The 23557-nt window shown below is 40.4% G+C and overlaps 1 protein-coding gene across 13 annotated transcripts in view; it reads left to right on the top strand.

Annotated features, from left to right (window-relative positions):
- Cacnb2 (calcium voltage-gated channel auxiliary subunit beta 2) overlaps positions 1–23557 on the top strand; it is a 353794-nt gene that overhangs the window by 310617 nt on the left and 19620 nt on the right. For 9 of the 13 annotated variants that reach the window (XM_057788136.1, XM_057788135.1, XM_057788139.1 and 6 more), the window contains 4 exons: positions 12491–12613; positions 14456–14592; positions 17903–17979; positions 21947–22080. In XM_057788136.1, coding sequence (XP_057644119.1) covers positions 12491–12613; positions 14456–14592; positions 17903–17979; positions 21947–22080 — 471 coding nt within the window. Of the gene's footprint in view, positions 1–12490; positions 12614–14455; positions 14593–17902; positions 17980–21946; positions 22081–22224; positions 22245–23557 lie in introns of all 13 variants that reach the window. The other 4 variants (XM_057788141.1, XM_057788140.1, XM_057788146.1 and 1 more) reach the window with 1 other exon arrangement.

The raw sequence follows: 23557 nt of genomic DNA, 5'->3' as shown, positions 1-23557 counted from the left end.
GTTTTTTTCCTGTGAGGAGTAAGCACAAAGTTTATGGATCTGTGATCCCATCTCTTACCAGTCCTGTGCTGAGCACTCACAGGATCATACCTGAGAGTCTTAGGAGGACTTCCAGTCAGGTGGTTTCTGATAACCAAAAACATTAAGGAAACTTCTGCCATAGTAGGACTGACATTCTTTCATAAAAATTGTCAACCAATTGCTAGGACTAACTTCTGAGATATATATTCAGTGTACAAGGAAAATACCCATGACTTCTACTCTAGCGATGCTTTTAATTTATTTCTCTATTTTATTTCGTGCATATATGTGATGTGGGGCATATACACATGAGTGTGGTGCCTGTGGAGGGGGGAAGAAGGTACTGAATACCCCCGGAGCTGGAGTTACAAGCTCTTTGTCATGCGTGCTGGGAATGTACCTGGGTCCTCTGCAAAAAGAGCACAGGCTCTTAACTGCCAAGTCATCTCTCCGAGCCCCTCAAGCAATGTTTTTAATTTAAAAAGTTTATCACTCAAATTGATCATCTACTTGTTCTATCCATTTAACTTGGCCTTGAATGGCTCCAGGCTGTTTGAGAAAGGTAACTTGTTCTCAAAGGAAAATGAGTTACCTACATTAAGGGCATGAAAATATTGTGCCTTTGGTTCTGTTGATGCTTTCCAACAATGAATTTTAAATAGCACCCAAGCAATGGAAGCCAATCTAGAATACTGGCACTTTTTCCTCAAAGACATCTGTAGGACCTACCTCTCACTTTGATAAGTTTATGTACATTTGCCAGTTTTAAGCAGTACTTCATTTGTTGGAAGATTATAAATTTTTAATGTTAGATTATTAAAATCAGAAATGTTAGAAATATGGGATTCTATTTTCTCTTTTTAAGTTGCCAGCCTGGTTAGCAAACGATTGGTACTCCTGACCTTGAGAGGAAGGCAACCCCTGGGTATTAGTGTTTGTTACCTTTACAAACGTTAATCATTTAAAATGCCTCCCTTGGGAAACTTACACATGAAGAATGACCAAAGTTTATTGTTCTCTTCAACGGAGTACTGGCAGGTAGAGCAAACCCATTCTTCTGTCTGTGTTCCCATTGCCAAGAACGTGCCCTGTATGTAGGGGACACTTAACAAGCAAATTCTGAAGTTCAGAGGAAATAAGTTAATAACTGCCCTGATTCTGTCAGGTGTTACAAGCTCAATTACAGAAAATAGAATTCACAAATTTCACCTATTCCATCATTTCATGCCCAAAGCATAAGAACTATGGAGAACATAGATACATTATCCTCTGCTGGTGGGAGTGGAAATTAGGAGGTTTTTTGAAGGAGAGTTTGGTACTTCATAGCAAACTTTTTCAGATATAAACACCATTTGATCTAAGAATTTGTTGAAGGAAACAGGAAAAAATACTTTAGGTTTCTTTTCAGTAGGGTTTTGAGATTTCATACATGAGGACTGAGCTGAACCACTCCTGTCTCTAGATCTCCTCCTACCTCTTCCCGCCCCCTCATGACTGTCATATGTGCACACACACTTACACACATGTGAAAGAAGCTGAGGCTTTCTTGTTTTGTTGTGTGTCTGTGTGTGTGCACTGCGTGAGCATGTGTTTATAAAAACACATGTTCTAGGTCATCACCCAAAGAGATCACGGCCTCTGTTGTAAGACTTTAGCTATCAATCCTTATATTTAGTCTCTAATTTTTTAAGGCCTATTATGTGCCATAGCATGTCCTTAACATATAAATTTTGCTACAGTCGCTTATAACGTTTTATTAATTCTTAAAAATACCATTTAGTTTTATTTGCTGTTTTTCAGACATAGAACTTCTGCATTGAATTTTTATTTTTCCCAGTTTTTTCCAAGATTTTCATTCTTAATTATGTGTGTATGTGTATGTGGGAGAGGTGGCACATGTGTGCAGGTGTTCATGTAGGCCAGCAGAGGGATTAGATTCCGTGAGGCTGAAGTTATTGCTGAGCTGTCTGATATGAATGCTAGGGACAGAACTCATGTCCTCTGCAAGAACAGCAAGCATCCTTAAGAGCTGAATCATCTCTCTCCGGTTCATCAGCTAAACTTTTCATAGCACATGCAGTTGAATTTTCTCTCTAAATATCACCTACAGAAGCGAAATAGTTAGATTGCTATAAGCTCTAAAAAGGAAATGTTTATGAATTCAGCATCTAACCAACAGTTTAGAGATTATACACACACTTTTGTAAAACAAACAAACACAAAAATAAGGTTATATTAGACATACAATTGTTTAACCTTGGTCCCTTTAAATAGCAGCTGTCTTTCTGTGTGTTTTTCATTGATTACATAAATCTATAGCCACTGAATACATAACACAGATTATTTGCCCATCTAGATACCTTCTCAGTTTCCTAAAAAGCAGAAGCAAAGAGTTTATGTGGGGGATATAACACCAGCAGAAGATCAAAGCAAGAGGAGGAAGGGAAGAAGGAAGGAAAGCCGCTGTGATGGATATCCTTGACTTGACTGGTTCTCAGTGTGACTGATTGCTTAATCCTTCAGACTGTCCCCTGAGGCACTATGCAAGCCATGTCTCTAGACAGTCAGAGTGATGATGGTACTTATCACTTTCACTCATGCTTGTTTGGAGGTCTGCCCCACGGATATCATGTCTGTGCTTCTCCTACTCAAGCATGATGGAGAGGATCCCATAGCACTCACGAGCTTCTTACAGGGGGACTGCCAAGAAGACGCTTGACACAAGAGGCAGGTAGAGACCAAACAGAACTGTAGGGGTACTTGAGAGGTGGCTATCCTGTTATTAGACATTTTTTATTATTTAAAATATTTTTGTTTACTTCAAATTACATATAATTTATAGTTTAAATAAGTTATACCACTTGGGGTGATGATGCCCCCCCCCCACAGAGCAATAGACTATCTAACAAAAGCCCAGACCATGGAGGGAAAGCTCCTCTTGTGTTGTTGATCAAGGGAGTTCAAAAGGTGCACCCAAACAATATGGGCTGTTGCCATTGGCCTTGGTTGCCTCCCAGAATTTGGAGGTAAGTCCCTGTGGCTGAAGGTACCATGCACTTCAAACACAGGACTTGGAAGTATCAAGAGGGAACTGAGCTGAAAGCCTCATTTATCCGAAGATGCTATTCAAGCTCTGGAGGGAGAGAAGCAATCAGTCCTACCCAGCTGTAAAGTTCACGAACCATGGGAACAACTGGACTTGTAAGATATCCACCATGGTGGAGTAGTGGCATTTTACCCTGTTGGTAATCAGCAGCTGTCTAGTTAGACGTAAAGGCCTCACAGCAGTAGGGAAATCGTGCCTGGTAATGTAAGCCTAGTCAACGACCTGCAACTGAGAAGTCATCGAGCCCAGAGGAGACCTACTTCTGCCAGTTTACTAAACCAACGTCATAACTGTTTTCTGAATATCTACCCTCATATGCACAGATAAGTGGGCTCTCACCCATCATCAAAGAAGCTCCTTTTTTTTGCCACAAATGGTGACCATAACAGAGATGCACACATGATCAAAATGCAGAGAATGAATGACTGGGGTATATAGATCTGAAATGCAACCCTTAAACCCCAGGCTTAGGAAAAAATCATGGAAGAGGGAAAGATTGTAAGAATCAGATGCCCAAGACACCCGTTGATAGATTGTGTCCCCTAGACATAATAGGGAAAAAGCATCCATCAGTCTCAACAATAAGTTTGCATGAAGAAGACCCAGTGTCAGTAATGATAATCCCAGTTGACATGCCCAGGTGAAATTCCACATGATCCCACCCATGTAGATAAAAAGCTACAGGAGGCCAATGGCTGCTAAGAGAAGGAGAACGAGTTTCCTCCAGGGACACTCACACACAGGTTGTCCCGTTCCAAGTGGTCAGCCCTGGACACATACATAATACAAGCCAAGCTAAATGAACTCTGTAGGCTATACATATGTGTATGTACATATCTGTCAATCTAGACATACACCTATACAGATTTTCAAACACACACACACACACACACACACACACACTGCTTTATATAAAAGACATGTTTCTTCTTTTCAGGAATTAAAAATAATGCCCTATCTCATGCTTCTTTATCTCTCTCTCTCTCTCTCTCTCTCTCTCTCTCTCTCTCTCTCTCTCTCTCTGTGTGTGTGTATGTGTGTGTGTGTGCATGTGTGTATTTAATGAGAAGTAATTGAGATGATTTACCAAGCATGTGATTTCTATGGTTAGTATTCAAATTAAGCTTATTATCTCTTGTATTCTAAAAACATTTGGAAAAAGAAGTCCGTGTTTCCAGTTAAGTCATGTTCATAGCCACTGTAGCTTGGTCCATGGAAATTGAAGGCGATAGCAGAGCATTAGCCTCTTAGTTTTGGTTTGTACTTTGTTTTCCTTGATCTGGTTTTGATTTTTTTAGGAAACCCAAACTTTGTAGCTCAGGATGTCTTTGAACACATGCTCTTCCTGTCTTGACCTCCTAAATGCTGGGGTCACTGGAATGTGCCACCATTCCCAACTGCTAATTATTTTTAACATTTTGCCTTCTGAAGGCCATAGAGATTGTAAATATCTGGGAGAATGAAATGAAGATGTCTTGAGTGATTATTTGGGACATCTTTGACCCTTAAAGACCTTACAATATGTTTAAACACTTTAATGATATGTGTGTGTGTGTTTGCGTGTGTTTTGCTGCATGCATGTCTATATAACGTGTGTATTCCTGGTGCCTATGGAAGCCAGAAGACACTTTAATGGTGTGTGTGTGTGTGCATTTGTGTGTGTTTTGCTGCATTCATGTGAATATCACATGTGTATTCCTGGAGCCTGTGGAAGCCAGAAGAAGTGTGTGTGTGTGCATTTGTGTGTGTTTTGCTGCATGCATGTCTGTATCACATGTGTATTCCTCGTGCCTGTGGAAGCCAGAAGACACAATGGCAGAGGGCTGCCATGTAGGTGCTGGGAATTGAATCTAGATCCTCTGGAAGGGCAGTCAGTGCTCTTAATCATTGGGCCATCTCTCCTCCCTCATGTTACAAGATTTTTGTTTGTTTGGTTGTTTGTTTGTGAGCATTTAAAGGATGACTTGGTCACACTGAGTGTCCCTCATTTCTAAACACATTTTATCCACAATACAGATTTCTACCTTCCCCTGGTGTTCATTTCTTTGAACCCCATTCCACCTTCTCCATCGGAGCATCTGCCAGCCTTAGAGCCTTGCCTTAGAAAGGCTCACAACAGCAAAAATTAGGCAAGAAAAAAGAAGGGGGAAAAAAAAGCTTTCTACATTTCTACAGAGTGAGCCATGAAACAGATTGTCATGTGTTTGGAGCTGGCTACCCACAATTCTCTGTGCTAACGCACTCTGCAAAAACGTTTGGTTTGGTCATGGAGATAATCTGCTCAGCTCTTTCAGTTCAAGAAAAGCAAAAGACTCATAGTGAAATGGGAAGAGAGGTGCCCCAATAATTGCACACCTTTTAATCTCTAGAGCTCCCAGACTCAGCAAAGACCACAGCTGTGGAGCAGAGGATAAAGCGATGTTTGCTAATTACTACAAAATATAATGTGTCTGCCTGTTCTTGTCAGAATTGACTTTAAATGGGTTTCTCTTGCATTTGTTTAGAAGGCTTCTTTGGAAATTCCTTGTAGTGTGTAATTTTCTAAATAAGTATAGAATAGACATTTTATAATAGTTTAAATGCCAGGCAGTCATTTAAAGAGACCCTGCTATTGATTCCACTTAAATCCTTCCCTCCCATCCTTGTGAAGGAGAAAAATACTGAGTGGAACCATGGTGGCCAATGTAAATGGAGGCAGTGTTTTGGGCCTGAGTTTGCTGGGCCGCTTTCTGGACTGAGGCCCCTCGGGGAGTCTGATTGCTGTTGTCTTGAGAGATAGTTCCACATTGTTCCACTTTTTGTGTTTTGTTTGTTTTTGTGCTTGAGAAAGAGACAGAAGCAATATTGGGAGAAAGTAGCTAAGAAATAGGATATGCAAGTGGGTGAAGTATAAGCAAAGAATATAAATAAAACTGTTTATTTGAGACTTGGATGAAGCAAGTACACAAAAGATGCAGCCAGTCACTAAAAGTCCTAATGGTCATGTCTGAATCTGTCCACATGGGAATCCAGGCATCTCCACGGCTTAGCTTCTGTCTCCTGTCTGGGGTCAGCATGAGCTCTCCCACTGGGATCTCAGGCAGCACGCAGAAGCAAGCCCTGTGTCCTGAACTACCCTCTCCGGTCAATTACACAAGACTGAATTAAAAACAAAAATTCAAATAAAAAAGAATGCTAAGTGCATGATTATCAGAATAAATAGCAGATTCCTCTTGGCCAAACATTTATCAATTTTTTTCAATGCATATAGGAATTTTGAACAAAGAAATAATATTTGGCTATGAATGGCTTTGGTATAAAAATACTGTAGATTATGCAGATTATGTAGATTACAGATTACTGTAGATTATCACTGATGCATAACTACAATCCTAGTCATCTAGAGGCTGAGACAGGAATATCCTGAGCCCAATTAGTCCACTCATGAAGGCTCAACCCTCATGACCTGATTGCTTCCTAGAGTTCCACCTTCATGCCATTACTTTGGGAGGATTTAACCTTTGATTATTGGAGAATAAACATACCAGTCATACGCTAGTAACTGATGTTCTAGTACACGTCAGTGGGTGGCTGTGGGTCCGGGTGAGTACCCTGAGAGTAGAAACGTGCTACATTTTCACGTATTTCTGTCATCACTGTTCCACTAGCAATAGGGTTCTGTAATTCTGAGCACCATCCTGTTTCGTATTCATGGATGCTGCCCTAGTTTTCCTTTTATGTAAGATCTTTAAGGTCGTATTTTAGAAATTACTACTTACTTTATGGAACTTTTATAGGTTTATCACTTTAATTATCTGTTTAGAAGACAACAAAGATATTCCATATATTTTGTTTTATATACAACTCTGACTTCATATTCTGAAAGTTCAGTAGTTTTAGCATGATAAGATTTCAAGTTTTATTTTAAAACATTTACTCCTTTATTAGGACTGGTGATGTAAATCTGTAATCCCTGCTACCCGTAAGGCTGAGGTGAGGTTAGAAGATCACAAGTTCAAGGCTAGCTTTGTACACTCAAACTACATAGCACATTCAAGTCCAGCCTCGTGAGACCCTGTCTTAAAGTAATATATATAAAGAGGATGGAAGCTGTAGTCAACAGTGTCGTGTCTGTTTAGAATGTTTGAGATCCTAGGTTCCCTTCACGGTAATACAAATATAGGGGAAACACACACACGCACACTGCTTAATTCTATTATGTAAACACAGATACACTTGCGTTTACAGATATGCAACTAAAACTTAATCCTCATGAGACTCTAACCTTGTGTCTGTAGTGATGTAACCATCCCCTGTGCAGCCCTGTGTAGAGGTGTAGAGTATCTGCTGAATACCTTATTCCTCTAAAATAAAGAAATCCACTTAATTTCTCCAGCAGTAACTATAGTATGGCTAGTACAATGGGAAATACATGAAACATTTAATCAAAATAGGAATTTAAATCACGTGACTGGTTAGTCACTCATTTCTGAGATCCATAGGTAAGTAAACATGGTATGTGTATCATATATATATACATATTCACACATAGGTATGTAACATATGTGTGACATGCACCATGTGTATACATAATATACCTATGCTATGTGTACATATGCACACATATATATGTGTGTGTATATATATATATATATATATATATATTAAATTGTTGTGTAACAATGGTGAAGGCAGTTTTAAAGCCATTATATCTTGTTAAGGGGTCAGACTTTTAACTCAATGTAACGGCGTAAATGAATGCAGACAGATTATAAAAATATATACAGCTTTAATGGGGAAATAGACTTACAGGACCACAGGTTCCCGCGGAGAACAGGAAAGCAGAAAAAAGGGCTACTGGGATCACGCAGGGCAGATTTATCAGTAAACATTAGCCCGAGGTGAACACGCCCCCTAATGGGTGGGGCTTATCCCTACAACTCAATTCCTATGTTATGATTTTCCTTATATTCTAGCATGGCAGGACTAGCTTACGAAGAGCTTAGAAATCAAACACCTGGACTTTACAGGAGCTTGCTCCAAAGCCCACCACAATTGTTTGTTCCACTCACCTAACACATTCTTAGATGAGCCAAGGATTAGGCTATCTGTCTCTTTTTTAACCCCTACCTGTCTTTTCCCCTGCCTGAACCCCACCTTCCTATTCCATGGAGAAAGTGAGTCACTGAGATAACATTCTGTCACTGAAGCCACAGTGTTTGTACGTCCATTCTCCACCTTCTTGCCTTTGTCTAGCGTGGAATTCATTGTTTCTGTCTAAGCCTGTGCCCCCACCTAAGCAGGGATGTGTACCAGCGATTCTTTCTTCATTTTTACATGTCGTTATATTTTTATTGGCATCTACTGAAAGAGAAATACCAAACTGTGACATTCCAATTCTTTTCCTTTCACCTGCAGGTCAGGTCAGCAACTTGAAATTTCTGAGAAGATTTATTTGTTTATTTTATGTGTTTGGCTTGTACCATGTGTGTGCCTGGTGTCAATAGAGGTCAGAAGAAGGCATTGGATCCTCGGGGACCTCAGTTACAGATGGTTGTGAGCCACCATATGAGCCTGGGCACCAAACCCCAGTTAATCTACAAGAACTGGTGTTCTTAACCACTAAACCATGGTTCTCCAGCCCCTAAACTCCTCTTGCTGATCATCCTATCTAGTGGAAATTGGGCTATAGTTTTATTTAAATTTATTAAAAGGTAGCAAATTGGGAGTAATTCATATTTAAGACAAACCCATTATAACCATTAAAAGAGAAACTATAAATTTCATCGTATGCTATTTGCTGCTCCTAATGAAAATGTATGCTTTTCTATTTAACATAATGTAATACATCTTTGTAAGACTAAATAAAGGAGTCCATACATAAAAATCTACATAATTGTACTAATCATGATTGGGAAGTTTTAGTCTTCAGGGAATTCCGTTTGGCCTTTGAACAGCATTGTGCAACTGGCATACTTTAGTAAAATTCAAAAAACATTATGTTGTACTTATTTAAACTATCAGTTTCAATATGACCTCATTAAGTCATCTAATGGGAAGAAGGCTGGAGCTAGTATCATGGGTTTACAATGGTCTCTTCATCCTACTCCATGACCAGAGGTGTTCAAACATAATTATCTTCCACTTAGGATAATTGTTATGATAATTGCTCTCTGACAGTGAAGCCCAGTGACTGAAGGAGGCTGTGAGGACATGAGAGCTGCTCCTACTGGAAGCCTCAAGCTCATCTCTGACAGGCTTCTTCAGAACTTTTGTAGAGCCGGTGGAGCATCCGTTAGAGACCAAAAAAATAAAATAAAATAAAAAAGTCTTGTGGCCAGAGCTATCCGAAACCATCCTCTAGGGCCTGCCATGCCAACTTTCTATGTATGCATCCGTCAGTGGCTGACTCTCCACAGACTGTATGCCTAGGGTGAGGGGTAGAGAGCTGGAGTGAGCAGGAACATCTAAAGGCAGACAGTTGGAGCTGTGTTAGGAGATATTTCTGGAACCCTTTTGGGTCTCTAGGCCAAGTAGGCTAATGTTAGAATGAAGGACCAGAGGGTGGTGGGACACCAGGTGGCTTGGATCTTTAGCAGCGAGTCCAGTAACTGCATTGCTCACCTTGGAATGAAGTATATTCATCTCCAGAGGATGTTCATGATGAAAGCCACAAACTGATGAAAACTGTGTACAGAATCAGAATTGAGGCAAACGGATAAACCGCAGAGGACTATGGGACTCTGTGGAGGGCGCTGGGCCACGGCCTGTAGGGGCCACAGCAAAGGTACAGAGAAAAACAGTCTTGAGGAAAAATTAATAAACGTGCAAAGTAAAGCTATCATGTTCTTAAAATAACTTTCAGGCTATTAAAAACCCTTAGAGTTAACCCTTTATAGTTGATACTTCATCCCAAGGAATTTTTCATTGCTTTCGACTCATTTGTTTTTCCAGAGTGGAGGTAGCTATGTCCTTCCTCACAGTCTCCCTAAGTAACTGTGGTACTTTTTAGAAGCTATGAAGCCACAGTATTTTAATATTTCAATTCTTATTGCATGAAATACTGCTTTATATCTTGAGAAAAAAGAGGGAAAAAAGAAAGATATTTAGATAAATGAAAATCATTATTTACCATTGCTACTGACATACTCCTTGGCCTCGAGTTGGTTCGAGCAAAACAATCAGAAAGTGTGTAACGTTCCTCATGAACAGAGGCAGCGTTCCCTTGGAAGCCTGATCAGCTCCTATAAGAATCAGTTATTCGTGACTTTTTTTTTCTTCTTTTGGGGGGGGTACCAGTTAACTTTTTAACACTATGTAAAATATAATTTTCAGGTCTTCAAAATTCCATACAAACATGCAACTAACCTGGAACTGCCATGCAGCTAAAATTCCTAAAAGAACTTAGACTTTGGGAGGACAAGGTTGGGTTTGAGTGACCACTCCGTTGCTCACAACCTGGGGCAGTTTGGGTTGTTGTGTGTTCTTTTTCTATGAAGTGGGCCTTGCTCTTTAGCCCAGGTTGATTTTGAATGTGCTCTCACCCTGCCTAAGCCTTCCAACTGCTGGGGATACCCATGCGTGCCACCACAGCAGACTTCTGGGAAAGCTTCTGGAGCCGATTTCCCCATCTAGAATAAACAGCCGTTGGTGACTTAGTGCTCTGTGCACAGCACTCCGCCCACTGCCTGCCACATCCCCAGTCTCGCTTTTATACTTTACTGTAAACTAGGTCAGATACAAGGTAGAGAGCCACTGAGAAGAAAAGATGGGAGCTTTTAATGTTTGCATCATGGGTTGATTCTCATTTCCTTAAGTACTGGAAACAGACTGAAGACAGGGTAACTAAGGCATGGCTTTTATGTTCTCAAAGCACCTCCACTTCATTACCTGGAGGGGGAGGCGCCGCTCTCTTGTGAAGTAGTGTTTATTGCCTCGGCAACCTGTTTAAGTTTACTTCACGAGGTAATCTATAGTCAGCCTTTAATTCTGCGTGTCCAGGCAACAGAGCACGGACAAGTTACTAGTCAACCTCAAGCAATGTAGCATGTGCCCACGTGGCACCTTGGTACAGGGTTGCAAGAAGCAGAACTGGGCTGAATGATGCATGGTTACCTTGGGTGCCTTGTGCCTTACAGCTAAAAAGCAAGTTAGAAAGGGATGCAGGACTAGCACACTGGAGCCATGGGAGTGGTCTGAGGATGTTGTCCTTGGAGCCGTAACAGAGTTCAGGGACACTGCAATGACCACATTGATTCGCAGGTATCCTGATAATGACCCTGAATAAACATGGATGTAAATATAATTAATTCTACAACAACAGCCCCAGAGTCCCTGCTACTGATGTCGGTACAGGACTGTGGGCTAGCCCTGTGTCTATGCAGTCTGTTTTCCCACCACCTTACCTGGAGCCCTGACGGAGCTTTTCTGGTAAACTTGGAAGGCCCATGAGTCTGAAGCTGGGAGCAAAGCAGCCTGAACTCAGTCTCCGAGCTCATCCTGACTGTTGGTCTAGAAGGCTGACCTAGCTTTGCTGCCCCCAAGGTCTAAATCATCTATTGGGTCCCACTGTGTCCCAGATTTTTGTCTATAACTAGTCTATAGCCACGCTCTTGCCTTCTACAAGGCCAAGGTGTGTCAGATTCTGTTTGATCTTGCCCCCAGGACAAAGGAAACATGGGAAGGCTGAATAGCCACTGGCCTCAGAATATGCAGGCCACAAGTATCAGCCTCCTCCGTTCATCCATCTCCTGAATATGCATGTATTGCCAGTGAGAACAGATATTTACCTGTGCATTTTCAGAAGCACCAAACAGTGAAGGGTGGCTAAATTAATTAGTGAACTTGAGGAGGAAAAAATCAGTAGGATAAAAAGGTCATTGCTTTCACAGTTCCCTGCAGCCATGAATAATGGTTGCTAAGACTGGAGCGTGTATTCTCTAGTTATTTTTCCATTCCAAATATTATATCATTGGGGATCAATCATTAATGATTAATTGAAGGGAATGCTCAGGATAGGGAGGCAGTTTCTAGGTTTTGTTTTGTGGGTTTTTTTTTTTTCCCACCCAAACCAAATTAGGTATTGTGCGTGTGTCCTGGTTTCCGGTTGTTGTCTGCTGCAGTGCTTCGTTCATCTGTCTCCACTTTTATTACTTCAGTGCTTGCACAGAGAACAATGGCTTTTTGTTTCCTAGTTCAGTTGTGGGTGGGTGTGGCTGAGGGCCATCACATTCACTGAGAACCCTAACAAGTTGCTTTGTGAGGAGGAACCAGTGAGGAGGACAGGATTCCAACTGCTTTTGAGTGTGTCTTTGTAATTGAGTGAGAGAAGGGAAGGCCACCTTTATTTCTTTTCTTTCTGTTTTTCCTCCCATCCCTCTTTAGACAAAACCTGTTGCATTTGCAGTTCGGACCAACGTCAGGTACAGCGCGGCCCAGGAGGATGACGTCCCGGTGCCAGGCATGGCCATCTCCTTCGAGGCAAAGGATTTTCTGCATGTTAAGGAAGTAAGAAAAACTTTCAGCTTCTTTCAGTGTGAAGGTGATCTTCTCACCTTCGACCCTCACTGCCTTCTTTCTGCTGTGAGAAAGCATCCGCTCTAGCTGTGGCTGTCTAAAATACCACTAAATCAGCGGCTCACAGCCTTTTCTGGTATAATAAACTTAATGAGGAAGGAGGCAGAGGCTCCTGGTAGGAGCCAGGGCCCCTCTGGGCTTTGTGCCCTAGAAATTAGGAACTGTTTTGTTAGATAATCCATTTTTATGTGTGACCTGCACTTTATCTTGAAATGGTTAACCTTGATTAACTATGTGTGATTTTTCCCTGACGTGTGAACTTGGAGCTATGCTAAGGAAGAGGGTTTATTGTTCTGTTTTTTTTCTGAGACAAGATTTCAATCTTGTGGCCCAGGACTTTCCATGGGGCCCAGGTTCTAAAACTCACTATATACAGGCTGACCTCAAACTTGCTATAATCCTCCTCCTATCGCTGCTCCACCTCATCCACCTGAGAGCTAGAACTGTCGTTATGAGTCACCATGCCTGCCTCTGGGAGAAGGTTTTGTGGCTTTCCAGCAGAGGAGCATAATTTCTGGAGGGGAAAGGGAATAGCGGGAATCAGAACACACGAGACAAGAAGCTGATGCCAAGGAATTTCTTCTTCCCCTAAGCTGACAATGACGGTCCGAACACTGGAAAAATTCACCTTTAATTAAGTTTTATTAGCTGTTCACATGTCACATAGTTATTCTGTGGGATATCACGGTGACAGTAATTCTTCCTAGATGACAGTCTGGGGGCACACAAGCTTTTTGTTTTGATTTTTTAATTTACAGTTGGAGGAATTCACAGGGAGCTTATGAAAATTAACTGACAAGTGAACTAAGGGGCGAGAGAGAAGGAGATGCCGACTGCCCGTTAAGAGAGCTCACAGCGTCAAAACACATAAATACACACGTTCAGAAAGGACCGTGAGCCACTCTACAACAGGAAGTTGACTAACACAGGGACTTTTTTTTTTTTTTTTTTTTTTTTTTTTTTTTTTTTTTTTTTTTTTGGTTTTTCGAGACAGGGTTTCTCTGTGGTTTTGGAGCCTGTCCTGGAACTAGCTCTTGTAGACCAGGCTGGTCTCGAACTCACAGAGATCCGCCTGCCTCTGCCTCCCAAGTGCTGGGATTAAAGGCGTGCGCCACCACCGCCCGGCCACAGGGACTTTCTTGATACCAATACTTTGAGCAGAACCATTTTTTATTATGGATAGAAAAACCAGGAGCAGTCTTTGAGATGTTTGAGAATAGATTTAATTGGGGAAAATAAAATTAGATTGTGAAGATTCAAGATAAATACTTTACCTGCAAGAGATAAACTGTCAGCACAACATGAGAAAAAACATGTGTGAACACAGTACTGTATGGTTATAAAATTGCACAGAAGTACATTTTGCTGGTACAAAATATTTCAGGTACACTTACTATCTCTCTCAATATTAATACTTTCAGTTAATCCCATTTTATAAGGGAAAGGGCTCCATAAGGCTTCTGAGCTCCTGTCTTTTGCTAGGTATGGACAATAACCTTGGAAGCTTAGCACAAACTCAGGCTGGTCCTAAAGGCAGCACTGGGAAGGGGAACACAAGGGAATGCAAAGCCTTCATTGAACTACTGGCTGAGAGCACCAAGCATACCCCACACTTCTGAGCTGAACCCATAAAACCAAGGGGCTTCTTGAATTTCATATTCTATGCATGCTTCTAACTGCCATGTTTCTCTCTGCTGAAAAAAGTTATAGAAGAAATCAATTCAGATCTTCCCGTGCACTAATTCATTCTAATACTTTTGATTTTGTGTGTAGAAATTTAATAATGACTGGTGGATAGGACGATTGGTCAAAGAAGGCTGTGAAATCGGATTTATTCCAAGCCCGGTCAAACTAGAAAACATGAGGCTACAGCATGAACAGAGAGCCAAGCAAGGGAAATTCTACTCCAGGTATGAGGAAAACACCAGCTGTTTATGGATAAATGCAGACAATGCCCTCTTCTTCTGCCCTGTTACTTGCTAAGAGCTGCGATCCTTAATCCTTATTATGCGTTAAGCAGATGCTGATACAGTTCGTGGACAGCCCTTTAAAATTACTCCATCCCTGCTTCTGATTTCTAGCCCACTTGAGAGAGAATCAGATTATGATCATTAATAAAAGCAGCTAAGGTCACAAAGCATTAAGGTTTGCCTTCAGCACGGAGGAGACCCTGAAGTCCTAATCATTTGCTGAACATACTCAGGCATGTAGTAGCCACAGTGAAATCCCAGTGTCTGTCTGTAGCTGTCCTAGGTGGCTGGAAGATTCTTTAGGGATATTAGTCTCGGACATCACTGGCCAACAGCAGCTTCTGTGGTCTGTTAGTTTCATTTTCACCCGTCAGATTCAATTTTCAGTTCTTCCAGCTGTTGAGCATGTAAAAAGACACTATGCATTAAAGCACATTAAAATTGCCTTTGCGAATAGTGGTTAGCTGAGTTATATAATAGGCCAGGCCTATTAAGCTTCCCTTCCCTTCACTAAGATACTCCTTAGGCAGGCTTCTCATCCCTGTGGTGAATTTCATATTGAAGTCTGTATAGCCAAGCTGGAGAACACGGCATGCTTCTTCTCACATGGATGGATGGAGGGGGTTAAAGAAGACTTTACCTTCATGTAGATAACTGAGTTTCTGTTTTCGCTCCTTTACATCTTGCTCGTTTATACAATAATGTCATAAACTATGCTGTTAGTGATTATATTTTAATGTTATCAGTATTTTTCACCTACTGTCAACCAAGGAGTGAAACAGAATATACCCAACCTAATTAAGACTAACATTTGATCATTGGTACACTCCCAGTATCTCTCAACTTATTCTACTGAATCGGTTAGTTTTTCTTGTAACTGTGTACTCTGACTTTGCTGATTTGATTTTACTGTATCTCTTTAACAACCTTTTTCTAGTTATGAGTAAGCACTTCTGCTCACCCCTGACAGTGTTTACATTCGCCTCTTAACACTTTGGATATTTTGTGAGGACATAATCAGAGTCAGTGGGGGGTTTTTTTTTGTTTGTTTTTTTTTTGTTTGTTTTTTTTTTTAAAGACAGGGTTTTTCTGTGTAGCTCTGGCTATCCTGGAACTTGCTCTGTAGGCCAGACTGTCCTCGAACTCACAGAGATATGCCTGCCTCTGCCTACCAAGTGCTGGAATTAAAGGTGTGCGCCACCATGCCAGAATCAGACTCAGAGTTTATATATGTGATATATAATAATATATAATGTAATATATTATAATAAAATATATTGTATATAATACATATTTCAGAAGCTTGAAATTTGTGTATATATGTACATATATACTTATATGTATTATATATGCATATATGTATAGCTATACAAAGATTTCAAAGTCTGACAAAAATCGGGGCTGGAGAGCTGGCTCTGTAGTTAAGAGTAAAGGTTGCTCTTCCAGAGTACCCATGTAACTGTTACCCACATGGAGTCTAACAACCGTCTGTATCCCCAGTTCCAGGGGATCAGATGCCCTCTTCTGGCCTCCAAGGACATTGCATACAGACGGTATACTTACATATGTGTACACAGAACACTCACAAATAATAATGAAAAAGTTTAAAAAGGCTAACAGACATCAAAGGCAGTGATAATGGCACACGGTTCAAGACTTTGGCCTGTGGGTGGCACTCAAGGACCCATCTGCCTCTGAACCATTTAGGCGTTAGCAGCATCTGTCTAAAAGTAGAGCAAACTCATGCTTGAACTAAGGCGGGACTTAGGATTGGGGTAAATAAAACCAAAAATAAAAGGCACAGCAAGGAAGTGCTTGGTCTTAACCATCAGCATCCTTGTGGAATTGCCAAAAATGATGCTGCTGCAAGTTCTACGTTTTATGAGCTGTATACACTCCTGTGTGTCCTTATTGGATGTGCAGAAGTATTTAAACTCTTAGCAACATAGAGTAAAATGCTTGGGACTGGCTTTGTGTATTGAAATGCTAGAAGACTAGAAAAACATCCAACCAATCAGTGAGGGCAGATGTTTTTCCTGCATGCCAGTATTTAGTTTTGTCAGCAGTGCCCCTTGAGTCACAGCCGTGGTCCACAGTTCTTTCTAGCAGGATCTGGTCCATCCATGTTAAGAAGCACTGGGCACTGCAGTTATCTTGCCTAATTCCATGGCATTCTTATTCTGTAGGCACATTTCTGGGATCTTCATGTGCTAAGAGTTGACACACATTTATATGGACTGGTGAACCGTACATTATACTAGCAACTCCAAAGTTTCTAAGACTTACGCATACGCTCCATCGCACCAGAATCTTATAATTCTTTCGTTTTAATTTACAGAATCATGTAATTTATATTCTTTACTTTAAAAATTATCATACAAGATATCAGATGTCATTATGACATTTTCTTACAAGTATGTTTTAGTAGCTACCCCTTTGCCCAGTTCATAAGTGTTGAATAAAATCTTCATGATGCAACAAAACTGAATCCTTCTTGTTAGTCTTGTTCTGAAAATGTTCACTATCAATTTCTAGTTAATTCATATTACAATCTGTATTTAAGTTTCTTCTTTTGTCTTAAAGATTGATAAATTGGGGTATCGCTATGATTTTCATTTACAGATTGCCATGCAAGGTATAATTTTAATCTTAAAATACTAAAAATAATCAATCTAAATCAAAGGAACTGGTGTTAGCCTTGAGGTCTTACACCTTACCTACAAATCCTCTAAAGGCAAAGGCAAAGGCAATCTCTACTGTCTACCCATCTGTCATCTGGGCATGAAACTAGAGGGCCGCAGGAATTATCCAACTCTTCCCCCAGGGACTTTAAAAAGTTAAACCCTGGGGGCTGGAGAGATGACTCAGAGGTTAAGAGCAGTGACTGCTCTTCCAAAGATCCTGAGTTCAATTTCTAGCAACCACATAGTGGCTCACAACCATCTGTAATGAGATCTGGTGTTCTCTTCTGGCATGCAGGAATACACACAGGCATACAGAACATTGTATACATAATAAATAAATCTTTAAAAAAAACTATTAAGCCCTGAACTTCAAAACAGAGACATCATAAAACTGCTTCCAGGACTCCAAGAATCTCCACTGGGAAATGACTGTCTGTTTCCTTGTTAGAAATACACGTTTTTGGTTCAATTAAAAACTCGATAAATTAGAACATTTATTGAGCAAGACAATGTTTTAGCATATAAAAGAACTGTTAAGTTTAATCTGAGTTTTTGCTTTACTTCAGTAAATCAGGAGGAAATTCTTCATCCAGCCTGGGTGACATAGTACCTAGTTCCAGGAAATCGACACCTCCATCATCTGGTAAGTAGGGGATCAGAGCTGACTACTGCCTATGCCTTTAGTGCTTCCCAGACTCATTAGTTATGTGAATTTCAAACCTGAAAATGTGAGAATGTATCAGGAAGAAAAAGTCCCCCATGAAATTAGGGACAGAATGGGTAGGGTTTTTTTTTTTCTTGGTATTGAAACTAAAGCAAGGAAATAGCCTGTGTTGCTCTAAGTTATTACAGAAGTGACAGCTGTAATCTAATTGCATACCTTAGTCCTACTATGACATGTTGCCAAGGGAGGAAAAGTTTTATGTGAGCTGGAATTTAAATTTCAGTTTACTTTATTGTATTTTGTCTGATAAATCTGTCATTGCAAAACTGAAGTTCTTCTATAAATAGTTCCTGAAAGTTGAAACCTTTTATCAAGTAAACATTTAGCAAAATGTTTAAGTGAGCAAATTCTGAGCACAAAAAGAAATGTCAGTTTAGGATCTATACTGCTTGGAAAAACTCACAGCAATTTAAAGGCACTGAAAATTAAGCTAGTCTGCTCAGAGCAGACACTGAAGGTCTTGCAGTGTTAATACAGGGCATGTCTACCACGGTGGAGAGGAGTCGGGAATCCCTGCAGGCCTCCACTCCTGACCTTGTTCAGATGTGAGGTTACAGGGATTCCTCCCCAGCCATTACAGATACCCTAACTATCTAAAAGGCTGTCTCTGAAGACTCGTAGGGGCTCTAACATGGAAGCAAGTTACATCAGCTAAAGCCTTGCTGGAGACCAAGTTCTTCCATGTTCTCTAATAACACAACCTCAATGCTGAAAAGCACCAGTGTATTGGAGAACAAGTAAGTCAGCGTGAACGTAAAATAATATTTAATTTTGGAGTCACGTGTTATCATTACTAAAAGCCAACATTGAGATTGAGTTGGAAATAAAACCAAATGTAAGATGTACTATCAGAATATTTAGAGCGTAGGCTCTGTGATGAGTTTCATATCTCTAGCTCAATGGATCTAAAGGGAATCTTCAGAAAATCCTAGAGAAAATTTCCAAGTCCACTTCCAAGCACAACTAACCATTTCAGGGTAAATGTAGACTGGCCTCCAAGCGTAACTTTCATTTGTTTTGCTTACCAGAGTTCCTAACTATAATTTCCAATTCACTGCTAGACCAAGGAGGAATTTCCAGTTCCCATGAAATGGGCTAATCTCCAGTTGCACAACACGTAACTCACACTACACCTGTGCATAGACTTCATCCCCAAACTTGGCTTCACTTGACCCAAGCTCCAAGAGTAAGCTAAAATATGTTTCTGAGTTTCTCTAAATCAAAAGGGATGGGACAAGAAAGTAAACAATAGCGAGGAATAATAAGTATTTATAAAATGAGGGAGCACTGCTTCCACGTAATGCTAATGTGTGGGAATACAGGTATGTAATTAAAAGTGGGTGGCATCTCTGAGGAGAAGAATCACCTCAGCTCAGTGGCATGTATAGAAAACAGGGGAAAGTTGAAAAGCGTGTTTCTTAATGTGTTCTGAATATGATATTTTAGAAATCTTTCAGAATGAATCCAGACACTTCTAGACCTAAGTTAAAGCAAAAAGTCATCAAGTACTAAGCTGGAAAGGGATTTGGGGCCCTTGGTGTTGAGGTGCAGGTGAGTTTCCATCTGGAGCTCAGGCTTTGCCTGGGTGGCTGAATATGTCATCCTTGCCAAGGCTAGACCTGTATGCATTCCCACTCTTTATGATTTTCCAGTTTCAATTCCTTTAATTTCCTTTTAAACAAATCCATCTGATGACCATACCAGATGAGATTTTGTGGAGAGACCCTAAAATCCAACTCAGAAATGTCACCATAATGAAGGGCTGTGAGCTCTTGCATTTGTCGTGGTTTCTAGCCTCAGTTCCAGTCAAGTTCTTGGAGGGTACTGGTCCTTGAATGTGGTTTTCATAAGTCCAGTAGAAGGTAGCGAGGATAAAGTATATGGGAATACACCACCAGAAAGGAACCAGATTTGATGTTGGTTAAGACCCATTAAGAAGGAGATAGTAGCCTAGATCCTTGCTTTCCTATCCGGAAGTTGTTAATAGCAAGCTTCTGTATTGGGACTCATGACCTGCTTTCCATCCTCTTCAGGGTAATACTACCCAAGTAGCACCACACAGAAACCTTCCAACATGAGCAATGAATGCTATAGTGTGGTGTAAAAGTCTAGGTTGATCCCAAACACCTGAAAATTTCATGACTATGACATTCCTCTGCAGATCAAGGTCTGCACCTTTAACTAATTAGTATGCGAAGACTGAAGAAAAATAAAATCCCTACTCATAAAATAACAGAGTTGATATTGCAACATTGTGCAGATAAATCAGGTGTTCACCCCTGTACAGACTTCTGAACTAATCAAACGAAAAGCAACTAAACAGGAAATCTCCAATATTCCAAGTCTGAAGCCTCTCGGATCACAGTAACTACAAAACTTCAAAATACTGTGCCAAGATCAGATGATCTTGGGTCCTTTGAAAAGGCCAGGGGAGGCTTCTGTAGGCCTCAGCTCAGCTTGTATATCACAGGGCAAGGTAGCTGAACCTAAGCACCAAAACTATAACTCTTTTTTTTTTTAACCAAACTATAACTCTAACTGGTTTTTTTGTCCCTTCTATCAACACATTATGGGATTTATTAACATATTTTGCCCCAGGCATACTGGGGTGAATAAATTTTCCTTTCTTCTGTTTGACCTAATCTCAACCACAAAGTAATTACCTAGCAGGCTCAAATCTGATATAGTTCAGAACCATGACCCCAAGGACATGACCAATGGGAAATAAAAGGAATAGAAAGAAGGCCTTCAGAAGGTACCTCACCTACTAGGCGGTGCAGGAATGGATGCAACTCTAAGGCAGGACCGTTGGGTCTGCAACCTGGTATGGGATCTGTAACCTGGTACTGGCCAAGAGGGGCCACTTGCATTCTGTGGGTTGTCTTAAAAACCAAGACTGTTTGAATTGATCTTTGAAACTTACTATTCTGTAGTTGATAAAATTTTACAGCAATTTGATGTAGAAAGATTTCAGGAACTTGAAGTCTTTTTTGTTTTTTTTTTTTTGGAACTTGAAAATGAAATTATGCATTCTTTTTTCATTGACTAGTTTTAGAGCTGTATTTTCAGGCAAAAGGGTTTCAGAAGCGACAGCAGGTCAAACAACCAACCTAGAACCTTTACTCCTGAGGAAACAAGAGGCCTGTTCTCTTGGGCCTTTGGGCTCTTGCAGTCTTCCTCAGAAGCTTTGAAACTGCCTAAATCCTAACTGATTTTGATATGAAGATTTCATTAATTTGGTGTTTCCCACTGTTCTTCAATCAGACTCTCGGAGGGCACACACATACTTCCTTGAAACCACTTTAGTCCTGCCCATCCCAGACCACCCCAGCAATCATTTGCCTTCCCCGTGATTTTCTGGGTATTGCCTGGATAAGGGATTTATATTCTCTTGTCCTAAAATGTCTGTTGTAGTTTTCATGAAACTTTATGTGGTCCCCTTTCTCCTAACATTAAAATCCAACAAAATGAGAAGACTGAGGCCTACTGTATTAAATGTGTCCAGAGTACTTGTCTTTTATCTAAGAGATAAGCAAAGATATTGCACTGAGACCAAGTGCTTTGTACCTTACATTTATAAGCTAATATGGAGAATCACAATGTTTGAGATGAGACAGTAAAAAAATATTTCTTCAAAAGTACTCAGGAGATCGAGCACAAAACCGACTTGTGTGAGAAAGATACAAGGGTATCTTTCCATCTAGTTAGATTTGATGACATCGCATCTTAACATGTCTTACATTTATATTTTACTCTGTAATATGCTGCTCACTCATGACAAATCTTCTACAGTGGTTAGTTTATTTGCTTTCATTTTATTTTATTTATAAGCTGCTTTTCTTCTCCTATCCACCTGACGACTTTTGAATTGTTTGTCTGTATATAGCTATAGACATAGATGCTACTGGCTTAGATGCAGAAGAGAATGATATTCCAGCAAACCACCGCTCCCCTAAGCCCAGTGCAAACAGTGTAACGTCACCCCACTCCAAAGAGAAAAGAATGCCCTTCTTTAAGAAGGTAACACAGATTTCCCAGCTCCTGTTGTCCACTTGCTCAACTGCACTGCGTCACAGTTCCGGTCCTGTTGATTGTCTGTGTCCTTTGACAAGCCAATAACACGCATGCTCTGTTATTCTTTGTTTCTTTTCCACGCTGCTGTAGCTAAGCAGAAGCAGAAATCGGTAAGTCGACATTGACATACCCATGTTTTTCCTGCCAATGGCATCATTAGCATCAAGTCCTTCAGTTTCATTAAGTAGTCTTCCCAGTCCTAAGACAGCCTATCAATAGATCCATATATCTTCCACCAATAACATTCAGTGAGTGGCCTGTTGTAATGCCATCACAGTACTTATCCTTTTTGATGGAATAATATCTGCCACAAGGGATTTTGTTTAAACACTCGAAGATGTCAGTGTACAGCACACCTCAGTTGTACATGCTTTTATTGCCTGTCTTTTTTTGCCAGAAACATAATTTATAATAAAACATATTAAAGCAGTTATTGGATTCTGATTTATAATATCCAGATACATTGCTTGTGCTTTAAACAAGAGGTTATTCAATTTTGAATTCAGTCAGTATTTAAACTTCTAATCCATTAGGTGCAAAATCTGCTGATGAACAAGACCAGTGGAAAACTGCAGGCTTGTTTTGGCGGTTTACTGTGAGTTTTTCCTATTGTCATATATAAACACTCTCCCAATATTTTTGCCTTCTCCATCAGTCAGATTTCGGCATCTCACCTAGTAGACAATATGGCTGCTGGCCACGTATAGAGCCTTTTCCCTTGGCCAACTGAGACGGTATACTGATGCTGTGCCCTGACTGGAAACTCCAAGGAATTCTCAAGACCTTTTAATCCAAGTTTCCTCTCGGCATGTTTCATTGCTTTCTAGCACTATTTTTTTTTTTTTTTTTTTTTTTTTTTTTTGGTTTTTCGAGACAGGGTTTCTCTGTGGTTTTGGAGCCTGTCCTGGAACTATCTAGCACTATTTTTAAAAGACCTCCCTATTCCCATTTTTTCTTCTCCTTTGACATAACACCTTAAACAGTCATTATGCTTTTAGACTTATATCCCCTATTGTTACCAAGTCTGGCACAAGCAAGGGTATTTTTTCTTGGTTTTTCGAGACAGGGTTTCTCTGTAGTTTTGGAGCCAGTCCTGGAACTAGCTCTTGTAGACCAGGCTGGCCTTGAACTCACAGAGATCCACCTGCATCTGCCTCCCGAGTGCTGGGATTAAAGGCCTGTGCCACTACCACCCGGCCAGGGGTATTTTTTTTTAGCTTACACATGAAGCAAAATTTGTTCTTCCCTAGACTTTCATCAAATTAAGTCTTACCTCCACACACAAAATCAACTGTTTGCTCTATAGATGTTAACAATAAGTTATACACAAAAGCATAAGCTTGGTTTTTTTTTTTCTTTTTAAATAATCATTAAGAAGAGAACTCCAGGCAAAATTTTAAACACCCGGACTTCTGTGCTGTCA

Source organism: Chionomys nivalis, chromosome 13 (genome assembly GCF_950005125.1).
Source record: "Chionomys nivalis chromosome 13, mChiNiv1.1, whole genome shotgun sequence".
Classification (NCBI taxonomy): Eukaryota; Metazoa; Chordata; class Mammalia; order Rodentia; family Cricetidae; genus Chionomys; species Chionomys nivalis.
This window is presented reverse-complemented; position numbering and strand designations above follow the sequence as displayed.